At 41.1% G+C, this 12,695-nt stretch overlaps 1 protein-coding gene and 2 non-coding genes across 6 annotated transcripts in view; 2 read left to right on the plus strand and 1 right to left on the minus strand.

The window, feature by feature from the left end:
- Nucleotides 1-12,695, minus strand: part of Atl3 (atlastin GTPase 3) — a 75,340-nt gene that overhangs the window by 16,225 nt on the left and 46,420 nt on the right. For all 4 annotated transcript variants that reach the window (XM_070017938.1, XM_070017935.1, XM_070017934.1 and 1 more), the window contains 3 exons: nucleotides 8,500-8,556; nucleotides 3,889-3,981; nucleotides 2,821-2,959 (listed from right to left, as the gene is read on the minus strand). In XM_070017938.1, coding sequence (XP_069874039.1) covers nucleotides 2,821-2,959; nucleotides 3,889-3,981; nucleotides 8,500-8,556 — 289 coding nt within the window. The remainder of the gene's footprint in view (nucleotides 1-2,820; nucleotides 2,960-3,888; nucleotides 3,982-8,499; nucleotides 8,557-12,695) is intronic.
- On the plus strand, nucleotides 6,802-6,903 carry LOC138824379 (U6 spliceosomal RNA). The gene has a single exon (XR_011371070.1). It is a non-coding gene; the product is annotated as a U6 spliceosomal RNA (small nuclear RNA).
- Nucleotides 7,610-7,716, plus strand: LOC138824377 (U6 spliceosomal RNA). Its single transcript, XR_011371068.1, has one exon. It is a non-coding gene; the product is annotated as a U6 spliceosomal RNA (small nuclear RNA).

Consider the following 12,695-nt stretch of genomic DNA (forward strand, 5'->3'; position numbering starts at 1 on the left):
TGGTTTCATTGTGATACTAGAAACTGACTCCAGGGCCATGAGAATTCTAGACAAGCATTGTACTACTGAGCTTTATACACTAGACCTGTATTCGTTTTTATATTTGGCTCTTCATGCAAGAAAGAAAGAATTAAACCTTATAAATGGGGGGGGGTTGTTTGTTTTTTTTGATTGTGGAACCTGAACTCTGGGCCTGGGCACTGTCCCCTCAACTCTTCAGCTCAAGATTAGTGCTCTACCACGTAAGCCACAGTGCCACTTCTGGCTTTTTCTGTTTATGTGGTGCTGAGGAATTGAACCCAGGGCATCATGCATGCCAGGCAAGCACTCTACCACTGAGCCACCTTCCCAACTGTTATAAATGTATTTTATAGTTACATCTTGGACAAGGGAACCAAACAGTACATAGTGAAGGGACTAAAGAGTGTAGTCTTGGGCTGGGAAGGTGGCTCAGTGGTAAAGCGCTTGCCTTGCATGCCTGAGGCCCTGGGTTTGATTCCTCAGCACCACATAAGCAAAAAGAAAAAGCCGGAAGTGGCGCTATGGCTCATGTGGTAGAGTGCTAGCCTTGAGCTGAAGAGCTGAGGGACAGCGCCCAGGCCCAGAGTTCAGGCCCCACGACCGGACCCCCCCCCCAAAAAAAAGAGTGTAGTCTTTAAATGTTATAAGCAAGAAATAGCACACTCCATACTTAGTGACTAAACCATTCACAATCTGTACAGTCAGTTAAACAGTGCCTACATCTCCAAATGTATATCCATATGGAGACTCAGACTGTGACCTTATTTGGAAATAGTCCCTGCAAATGTAATTAGCTAAAGTGAGGTCTTATTGGATTAGAGTGGCCTCACATCCAAAGCCTAGTGAGCTGACTCCATGAAGGGAAAAGACAGAGAACTACACCACAATGAATCAAGATTGGAGTGAAGCCATAAGCAAAAATGCAAAGGATTGCCAGCAACTACCAGAGCCTTGGAGGGAGGCATGACACTTGTTCTCACTCAGAGAACCAACCATGGCTTTGATTTCTTTTTCTGGGGGGGTCTGGTTGTGGGGCCTGAACTCTGGGCCTGAGCGCTGTCCCTCAGCTCTTCAGCTCAAGGCTAGCGCTCTACCACTTGAGCCACAGTGCCACTTCTGGCTTTTTTCTTTTTGCTTCTGTGGTGCTGAGGAATCGAACCCAGGGCCTCAGGCATGCAAAGCAAGTGCTCTACCACTGAGCCACCTTCCCAGCCCCATGGCTTTGATTTCTGTCTCATGACCTGTGAGGGAATAATTTCCATTGTCTTGAGCCACCCAATTTGTGGTGACAGAATTGAAAACAAACAAACAAACAAACTATTTTCTGAAAAAATAAAAAAGAACTGAATTTCCAAGCAGAATACTTTGAAATCATTAAAATACTTAAAAATAAGGGAATTGCCTTTTACCTGATAACCTGAGACCATGAGGCAAGGACATGAAAAATCACTCTAATTCATTCTCTCCCAAACATCACCACTGAATGGGTTTGGTAAAGTATGGGTAACAATGGAGCATTATTAACACTCAAAGAACTTATTACCTATGCACATACACATGCAAATTCATACTCAACTTTCTCTTATGAAAAGCTGAAAATTCCCTCATAACTGTTTTTTAGGTGAGAGATTCTAGCTCTACTATTTGCCAAAACAGATTTCTTTCCCCAAACCAGGCCTGTCGTGTATTTTTCAATCATCATAGATCGAGCTGGAAGTATCGTCCTCAAGAAAGCTGTCAACCACTTAGAAATATACAAGTGGCACATAGAAGGTAAAGGTTCAGTCTTTCAAACTCCATTTATTCGGCAATACTGAGACCAGTGAAAATATAAATCTTAAATTGGATAAGGAGTTTTATTGAATCAACAGAATCACAGTGAAAATTATATATTTCATATTTAATGAGGCTATGGAAAGCTTCCACTGTGAACAGCAAGATTCCCACTAACAAAACAGTACACATCTTCTAAAAGACTTCCTCCAAACAACAAAGGAACATTTTAGCTTTAGGCTTTAGGGCACCAAGATCTAGATGTGAATCTCCTCACTTCTAACTGAACACTCTGAGTGGGTTACTTAACCTTCCTCATTTTTGACAGTTTCCTCGTCTGTAAGATAAAGGAAATGATATCAACTTCATGAAGATTTCTGGGAACCTAGGTTTGAAAGCAGCTTGGACAACACTGGAACTCAGCTGGGTCTACAAAACTGGCAGCTATTTATTATCTTCATTCTATAGAGAACCTGAGAAACTCGGATAAGCTTATATACAAAGTGCAGCTTAACATACATACCCAGGATCAGCCATCTAATAACTCAAGGAGGAGGAACAAAAATAAGATATGGAACCTAAGAGTCCTAGCTGATTGGTCCCTCCAAATTGAACCATGCTCTCAGCACTTCCTGACAGTAACACATGATCCAGCACCAGGTCTGCTACAATCACACATAAGATGGAAAGAACAGCTAGGCCATACCTCATGGTACCGCTAATTTTACTTGATAAATAGTAGCTAGTTTAGGTTTGGTCTTCCTTTATTTAACAGTTTTAGTCTTGTAAACCAATAACTATAAAATCCCTCTCAAAGATTATGTTGCCTGTTACACATTTTTAGATGGAGAAACAGGTAAGCTAGCTGGTCACAGCAAGTCAGAGAAAAATTTAAACAAGAAACTGTATTATTCTAACAGAATACAACTTCTCTTAAGCATTCATTTGATTCATAATTGATATTTACTGGTTATTATTTAATTTCAAAGATCAACCACATATAGGGTAACAACATATGGGACACACCTTTCAATTTCCCATTAAACTCAGGGCTTGTGGCCACTTGGAGTCCTGGATGTGGTAAGAGAAAACAGGTGACATCCGAGAAACATGAGTGAATATGATTTCGAACATTCTGAATTTCTTCATGTTGATGTTCCTTGACCTGCCAACGAAGACCAACATTTTACCAACCAAAAACTATTTGGTTTTCTTTGGCAGAAATCACTACTATGAGGACAAAGGAAAAACTTTCCAACTCTGATGGGTCACAATGGCCAATGAGAAAACTCAGAACTTCAAGAAGCAATGAATGCGTAGTGTGACTAGCCATGCTTAATTTCCATAGCTAAAATGCACAGGTATTAAAGAATTTGTTTAAAATGTGTATTGCATAATGTTTAAGAACAAGAGAAGGTTTGTGGGCTGGAAGGAAAATATACCCAGTGAGTAGTGACTAACAAAGGACTCTTATGTGAGGCCATATAAATGGGCCTAACCTGTTTATATTCATGCCAAAGAAAGCAAATGAGATTACTGAATAGGAACAGAACTAAAATTCTGAACTGTTCTAAAGGCACACATAAAACCTGGCTTAAAAATGTGAAATGAAAATTATAACCACACTTGGGCTTTACCCAGAATTCTTCTCCGAAGTCCCAGTATTTTACATTTCCAGGTTTTTGTTTTGTTTTTTGTTGGTTGTTGGACTTGATCTCTGGGCCTATGCACTATCCCTGAGCTCTTCAGCTCAAGGCAAGTAGTCTACTATTTGAGCCACAACACCACTTCTGGTTTTATGGTGATTAACTGGAGATATGAGTCTCATGGGCTTTCATACCTGGGCTGGCTTTGAACCACAATCCTCAGATCTCAGCCTCTTGAGTAGCTAGGATTACAGGCGTGAGCCACTGGTGCCCAGCTCCAGGTTTTTAAAATTTGAAATAATAATATTGTAAGTTTATGCTTAAGATTCCTACAAGTTCAATATACTGAGTGTCATCGTCAATAATCTGCCTTAAATTCCATAGCCAAAGGCAAATGAGTAATTTTTACTACTTTTAGAAAATTCCTCTGGATTATTTTCCCACTTACCTGTAAACGTTTCTCCAAAAATGCCATTCCTCCTTGTAGTCCATAGTTATATTCATAAGGGAAACTCCAGTCTCGAATTAGAAACATCAGTGTCTATTTCAGCAAAAAGTAGGACATAATACAGCATAAACATATTTAAAGGTAATAACTGAAATACTTCTTTGCATAATGCCAATTTCTTTAAAGGAGGCAAACACATGTGATGAAGGACTTACCTAAACGACCATGTCTTAGAAACTTTATAAAAAACTCTATGGATGTGTTTAAGTCCAAGATGAGGTCAATAGGCCCACCTGCTACTTGTGGGAATGAATCCCACAAGTTAACAGGAATAGAACAGATTGTTTAGAAAAAAAATTGAAGGGGATGGGTGAGGTTGGGAGAGGTGGAGGAGGACAATGGAAGGGTGACATTACACTTATAAGCTGGTATGTTGAATTAGAAATCCCTTTGTATAACTAAAGATAATATTTAATTTAAATTTTTAAAGTATATTAAAAAGAGGGTTCTACCCTAAAAACAAGCAGGAGCAACGTAGTAAAGGACACGAGAGAAAACATGACACTGTCAAACCATAAGATCACATCTGTTGCCAGGATTACGCCTGTAATCCTAGCTACTCAGGAGGCTGAGATCTGAGGATCGAGGTTCAAAGCCAGCCCAGGCAGGAAAGTCCATGAAACTCTTTTTTTGGGGGGGGATCAGGTCGTGGGGCCTGAACTCGGGGCCTGGGCGTTGTCCCTCAGCTCCACAGCTCAAGGCTAGTGCTCTACCACTTGAGCCACAGCGCCACTTCCGGCTTTTTTCTTTTTTGCTTATGTGGTGCTGAGGAATCGAACCCAGGGCCTCATGCATGCAAGGTAAGCACTCTACCACTGAGCCACTTTCCCAGCCCCTCCATGAAACTCATCTCCAATAAACCACCAGAAAACTGGAAGTCATGCTGTAGCTCAAGTGGTAGAGTGCTAGCCTTGAGCTGTAGAGCTGAGGGACAGCACTCAGGTTCAGAGTTCAAGCCCCATGACCGACCAAAACAAAAAAAAAAAAAACAAAAAAAAAAAACCCACATCTGTTATTCACATTATAAAGCAGAAGATATAGTCAGGCTTGGAGCATGCCTCTAAGTCTCAGAATAGAAAAATAAAAGGGAGGATGGGAGATAATGCTCATTGGCTGGGAGAATGGCTCAACTGACTCAAGGCTATGAGTTCAAAAACCTAGGATTCCCCTCCCCCCAAAAAAGTTCACATATTAAGGCACCTCTAAGCTTTACTGAAATCACTATGCTTTTCATCTTCAAGAAATAAGTAAAGCATGAGCCAGTAAATATTTTCTGTACTGAACTAGAGAATAAGAGTTTAAACAGTTCTTCAACTCTGTTGCTGTAGTACAAAGGAAGCCATGGAGCTACATAACTGTATAGCTGGCTGAATAAATGGCTGTATAACTCAGACTTGCTTAGCATGTTTGAGGCCCCTGGCTTGATTGCTAGTTCTGCATAAAGAAAAGAGAGGGAAAAGAGAGGGAAAAAATAGAACTGGGCATGACAACACATACCTGTAATCCTCAAGGTCAGCCTGGGCTACATACATAGCAAGATCCTGTCTTTTTTGTTTTTTAATTCTAAGCCTGGGCTACATACATAGCAAGATCCTGTCTTTTTTTTTTTTTAATTCTAAGTTATTTATTTCTCTGAAGCACTCTACCACATATATAATATTTTTGTTTGCTTGTTTATGTAGCACTGAAGAATTGAACCCAGGGCCTCATACAAGCTAGGCAAGCACTCTGCCACTAAGTCACATTCCCAGCCCAAGATCCTGTCTTTAAAAAAAAAAAAAAAAAAAATCACAGGTCACTCACAGGTAGTTCACACCTGTAATCCTAGCTATTCAGGAAGCTAAGGCTGAAATCTGAGGATCTAGCCCCAGCAGAAATATCTGTGAGACTCTTACCTCCAATTAACAACAAAAAAACAAGAAGAAAAAAACAGAAGTAGGTTTGTAGTGGAAATAGAACTGTGGTTCAAGTGGTAGAGTACTAATCTTGAGCAAAAAAAAAAAAAAAAAAAGCTAAGGGACAGTACTCAGGCCTTGTGATCAAGCCCTGGTACTGACACACACACACACACACACACACACACACACACACACACACACACACACACACACACACACACACACACACACACACACACACACACACACACACACACACACACACACACACACACACACACACACACACACACACACACACACACACACACACACACTAATCCCAATTACTTCAGAGTTAAGGAGCAATAAAAACCAGGTTAGAGGTGTGGCTCAAGTGGTCAAGTGCTAGCCAAGAGCAAGAAAGCCAAGCAACAACATGGACAGCATTAAGCATGGACTATGTCAAAGCCTCAGATTAAAGAGGGTAAAAAACAAAAACTAGGAGGTGAACATAGCTCAACTGTTCAAGCACTTGCCTAACATATGTGAGGCCCCAGTTTGGCAGTGTCATGTTTTCTCTCGTGTCCTTTACTGCATTGCTCCAGCTTGTTTTTATTTAATATACTTTAAAATTTTTTAATTAAACATTATCTTTAAGTAGTTATACAAAGGGATTTCTAATTCAACATACCAGTTTATGAGTGTAATGTCACCTCTTCCATTGTCCTCCTCCACGTCTCTCAACATGGTAAAAATGATCAAACAATAAAAACATAGGCATACAGCCCTGTGTCAGTGGCTCATACCTATAATCCTAGCTATTTAGAAGGCTGCGATCTGAGAATCACAGTTCAAAGCCAGCCTGGGCAGAAAAGTCCATTAAGATTCTTATTTCATTTAATCAGCAAAAGCCAGAAATGGATATGTAACTCAAGTGGCAGAATGCCAGTGTTGAGCAAAAACATCAAGCAAGAGCATAGTCAAGCCAATATACTAAAATGGAACAACACAGAAAAGATTAGCATGGCCCCTGAGCAAGGATGACATGAAAATCTGTGAAGTGTTCCATATTCAAAAAATAAAATAAAATAAAAGCTGGGTACTGGTGGTTCACACCTGTAATCCTAGCTACTCACGAGGATGAGATCTGAGGACTGTGGTTCAAAATCAGCCTAGGCAGGAAAGTCCCTGAGTTTCTTTTTTTTTTTTTTTGTTGGTCGTGGGGCTTGAACTCTGGGCCTGAGCGCTGTCCCTCAGCTCTTCAGCTCAAGGCGAGCGCTCTACCACTTGAGCTACAGCGCCACTTCCGGTTTTCTGGTGGTTTATTGGAGATAGGAGTCTCACAGTCTCTCCTGCCCGGGCTGGCTTTGAACCGAGATCCTCAGATCTCAGCCTCCTGAGTAGCTAGGATTACAGGCGTGAGCCACCAGCGCCCGGCCTCCCTGAGTTTCTTATCTTTAACTAATCACCAAAAAGTGGAAGTGGAGCTCAAGTGGTATAGTCTTAGCAATGAGTTAAAAAACTCAGGGGCAGCATCCAGGCCCTGCATTACCCACAACAGGCACACAAAGTGTATACATATATGTATATATATATATATATATATATATATATATATATATATATATATATATGTGTATATATGTACATGTGCATACAACATCCTGGTCAGACCTAAAGGTGCATGCCTGTAATTCCACCACTAAGAAGGGTGGGGCAGGAGGAGTTTAAAGCCAACCTGTGCTCTACAGTGAGATTCTATCTTACAAAAATAAAAAACAGTGCTCACTTCTGCAGCACATATACTAAAATTGGAACAATACAGAGAAGATTAGCATGGCCCCTGAGCAAGGATGACACACAAATTCATGAAGTGTTCCATATTTTTAGGGATGGCAGGGGAAAAACAAAGGAGGGGGTAATAATGCTCAATAGGAAATGGACTCATTACCTCACTCATGTAACTGTAACCCCTCTGTACAGTATCTTTACAATAATATATATATATATATATATAAAATAAAAAATAAATAAATAAATAAAAAACACTTAACTTGCAGGGTGCCGATGGCTCAGCCCTACAATCCTACTCAGGAGGCTGAGATCTGAGTATCACAGTTTGAAGCCAGCCTGGACAGGAAAGTCCATGAGACTCATCTCCAATTAACCACCAAAAAGCTAGGAGTTAAGCTGTGGTTTTCACAAAGAACAAAGAACAAAAAACAAAAACAAAAACACTCAGGGACAGCACTCAAGCTCTGAGTCCAAGTCCCAGGAACAGTATAAGAAAATAAAATACTCTCTGGGTGCTAGTGGCTCACACCTATAATCCTAGATACTCAGGAGGCTGAGATCTGAGGATCTAGGTTCAAAGCCAGCCCAGGCAGGCAAGTCCATGAGAATGTTATCTCCAATAAACCACCAGAATACCAGAAGTGGTCCTGTGGCTCAAGTGGTAGAGCGCTTGCTTTGGACTGAAGAGCTGAGGGACAGTGTCCAGGCCCAGAGTTCAAGCCCTACAACTGACAAAAAAAACAAAACAAAACAAAAAAAACTCAACTTTCAAGCCATATAAAAATAGGCAGCAGGCCAGGTTTGACCTGTGAGCTATGGTTTGCTGATCTGTGAGCCAAAACCAAGACATGCATTATGTTCAGAGCTAATACATTACCTGGAAGGGTTTTTGGAAAATTTCATCCATTGCCAGACGACCGTATTCTGTAAAGAGCTATAAAAACAACAACAACAAGAGTTATGGTTTGTAAGGAAATTTAGTTAATATAGTTCTGTGCTATTCTTTAGTAAAGTACTTATTTAGCAGACTGGATATTAGTATTAAAAACACAGTTCCATAGCTTAAAAAGCCCACAGGAGCTTAAACTGTCATGAACCTTAAAATCGTCTTGATTATTTCTCTATTTTCCACATCCCAATTCATCAGCAAATCCAGAATCCAACCACTCATCAGTTCCACATAGCCTGGAATACTCAACAGCATCCTAAATGTCCTTACCTCAGCTCTGCCTTCCCACAGACTATTCTCAAGACAGCTACCACAGTGGTTCTGTTACAAAAACATGGTTGCTGGAACACAGCACACTTCTGCTCACAACATTACACACTCATTCAGTCTCCAGCCACTATGGATCACTGTGCCTCAAACAAGTGGACTTGCAGCTGCCTGAGGGCCTTTGTTCTGGCTTCTCCTTCTGCCTATATAGTGTTCTTCCCAAGAACAGACTTGGAATCAGCTCACTCATTTTCTCACATCTTTATTCAAATGGCTCCTTCTCAATGAACCCTCCCATGACCATCTACTTAAAGGATTACAATTTTCTAGACAGTATTTCCTACCTCCATCATGTTTTAAAGTATTATTAGCATCAACTAGTTAAACACAGGGAATTCATTTTGATATGTCCATTTATGCACACATGTAACTTGGTCAGACTCACCTCCTCAACCCTGTCACCTAATATACTCCCACCTTTACTTGTCGGGACTAGTGTCAATTTTCTCCGTGAGCATTTAAGTCCCACAGGACAAGAACATTTGCCTTTTTATTCACTCTGAGCCCACAATATTTACCCCATCCAGATTCTTGAATGGATTCATTAAGATTATAATGTACATGTATCATCACCTTTTTCTTCATAAACCTCATTAAAAACAAAAAACAAAGCTTAAATGTTACACAATCAAAGGACAAGGAAGAAAGGAAAAGCCACGAATGCTATGAAAGGAAAATGAACAGGCAAGAAATGTCAAGAAACAAGTAAATTCTCTACCAGACATGCTGCTACATACCTGTAATCCCAACACTCAGGAGGCGAGAACAGTAAGGTGACAGAGGTCAGTCTAGATTACAAAGTGATATACTGCCTCAAAGAGAAAGAGGGAAAGAGAGAGAGACAGAAAGAGAGAAAGAGGGAAAGACAGAGAGGCAGAGGCAGAGGTAGAGAGAGAAGTGGGGGGAATGGAATGGAATAGAATAGACCAGAATATAACATTCTCTCAGCAGAATCTCTAAAAGAAGTCTGGGAAATAATAAATGCCCAGTACCCTGCATCATAGGTATGAGAAATGTTTGTGACTCTCTGGGAAGACCACCTGCACCCCCAGGTTCCTAACCTCTCAGCCCTATCTTCTTCTTGCCCTCACAGAAATGTTGGACTAGAAAGACCAAAGAAAAACAAAACACTAAAGCAGGGTACCAGTGACTTGGGTCTGTAATCTGGGAGGCTGAAATAAGAAAGACAAGCTGGGCGTTGGTGGCTCATGCCTGTAATCCTAGCTAATCAGGAGGCTGAGATCTGAGAATCAAAGTTCAAAGACAACCTGGGCAGGAAAGTCCATGAAACTCTTATCTCCAATAAACCACAGAAAACAGGAAGTGGCACTGTGGCTCAAGTGGTAGAGCGCTTGCCTTGAGCTGAAGAGCTGAGAGGGACAGTGCTCAGGCCCAGAGTTCAAGCCCCGCAACCGACCAAAAGAAAAAGAAAAAAAAGAAAGATTGAGGTTGTAGACCAATGCAGTCAAGAAAAGTTTATACACCTGTCCTGTCATCTCAGCAATAAAAAGTAGGCAACTTGAGATAAGTGAGTCTCTAACAACAAAAATAACAGATTGGCACTAATGGCTCATGTCTACAATCCTAAGATACTCAGGGGGGGTGAGGATCCCAGTTCTAACCTCCAATTAACTAGCAACAAAGCCAGAAATGCCAGGTGCTGGTGGCTTATACCTACAATCCTAGCTACTCAGGAGGTTGAGATCTGAAGAGTATGATTTGAAGCAAGCCTAGAGTAGGGAAGTCCATGAGATTCTTATCTCCAATTAACCTCAAAAAAAAAAAAAAAAAGAGACCAAATATCCCCATGCTGCTGATCACATATATGGTATATAACATGTGAGCACTGTTATATATTACAGACTGTGATAGACAATTTGCTCCAGGAAAGTTAGAATGAACTTGTGACTTTAAATGAGCATCATTATTCCACAATACTGTGAATTTCCGGAAATTATGCAATCACTTAATCACAATAAAAAAAAGAACCTGGGGAAGGGAGGGAGGGAGGGGATGGTAGGGGGAAAACAATGGAGGGGGTAACAATGTTCAAGAGGAAGTGTACTCATTACCTCACTCATGTAACTGTAACCCTCTGTATAGTATCTTTACAATAAAAAAAAAAAAAAAAAGAAATGCAACATTTCACCAAGGAAGAGAAAGGACACTTAGAGAACACATCCCTGACTCTAAAGAAATACAGCTAATAATGAAATAGTAACCCTCCTAAAATTGAAGCCCAGCATTTTTTAGATTGTGTTTATGTTTTATATAGATTATTCAGTTGGGATATATCATGTATCATTTTGTGAAGCATGGTCACTTTTAAATATGTGTTTTTTTAAGTAAAATGTCTAGTGTTACCATTGTTAAAAAAAAAAAGAGAGAAAAAAAAACAAATGGAGCTATGGCTAGAGCAAAAAACTCAAGGACAGCACCCAGGTCTTGAGTTCAAGCTCCAGGCCCAACACACACACACACACACACACACACACACACACACACACACACACACACACACACACACACACACCCCAGACACACACACACACATACACACACACACACACACACCCCCCAGAAGTGGAGGTGAGGCTCAAATAGAAGAAAGTCAGCACGCACACACACACACACACACACCCCAGAAGTAGAGGTGAGGCTCAAATAGAAAGTGTGCATGCACGCGCGTGCACACACTCACACACACACACACACACACCAGAAGTGGAGGTGAGGCTCAAATAGAAGAAAGCCAGCCAAAAGTGAAAGAAAAAAGGCTAAGTGGAGAGCAAGAGTGCAAGATTCTTGGTACTGGCATGCACCCACAACCATACATGTACACACTAATACACACACCCACACAGTAAAATCCAGGGTTGGAGACATGGCTCCAGCTATAACAATAGTGAGACCCTGAGTTTAAATCCTAGTACCACAACCAAAACAGTCTCGGCCAGACATGGCAGTGCATTAGTACCATGCCTATAATCCAAGCTCCTTGAGAAGCAAAGCTAGGAGGATCAAGGTTCAAGGCCAGGTAGTAATACCCTTTCTCAAAAACAAGCCAAGCATGATAGTGCAGACCTGTAATCTCAGCTACTTAGTAGGCAAAGGAGGACTGCCATCCCAGGCCAGCTCCAGCAAAAGCTTTAGACAAGCAAAAAACAAAAGGACCAGAGGCAGGACAAGTCTATGGTAGAACATATACATGCCTAGTAAGCATGAGGCCCTGAATTCAATCCCCTCTGATCCCCCCCACACACACCCCCAAAAAGTGAGTACATATATACAAATATAATACAGCCTTGGATACCAAACTCTACTAAGGTTAGATGCCCACTGTCTTTTATTGGAAAGTACTCAAATCCAAGTATACATATTGAACAGCAAGTTCCTTAACTTTCTCACCATGCTTAATTTAAAGAAATATCTGAGCCGGGCGCCGGTGGCTCACGCCTGTAATCCTAGCTACTCAGGAGGCTGAGATCTGAGGATCGCGGTTCAAAGCCAGCCCGGGCAGGAGAGACCGTGAGACTCCTATCTCCAATAAACCACTAGAAAACAGGAAGTGGCGCTGTAGCTCAAGTGGTAGAGCGCTCGCCTTGAGCTGAAGAGCTGAGGGACAAGTGCCCAGGCCCAGAGTTCAAGCCCCACAACCGCCAAAAAAAATAAAGAAAGAAAGAAATATCTGGTGGAAGTGATTGCCCAAGAATAAACTTTTGTGTAAATACTGACATTTAGGAGTTGGTAACAAAATAGACAATCTTTCCCAATCACTACACTCCCCCACACTGGTA

Source organism: Dipodomys merriami, unplaced genomic scaffold (assembly GCF_024711535.1).
Source record: "Dipodomys merriami isolate MVZ:Mamm:240054 unplaced genomic scaffold, mDipMer1.0.p SCAF_128, whole genome shotgun sequence".
NCBI lineage: Eukaryota > Metazoa > Chordata > Mammalia > Rodentia > Heteromyidae > Dipodomys > Dipodomys merriami.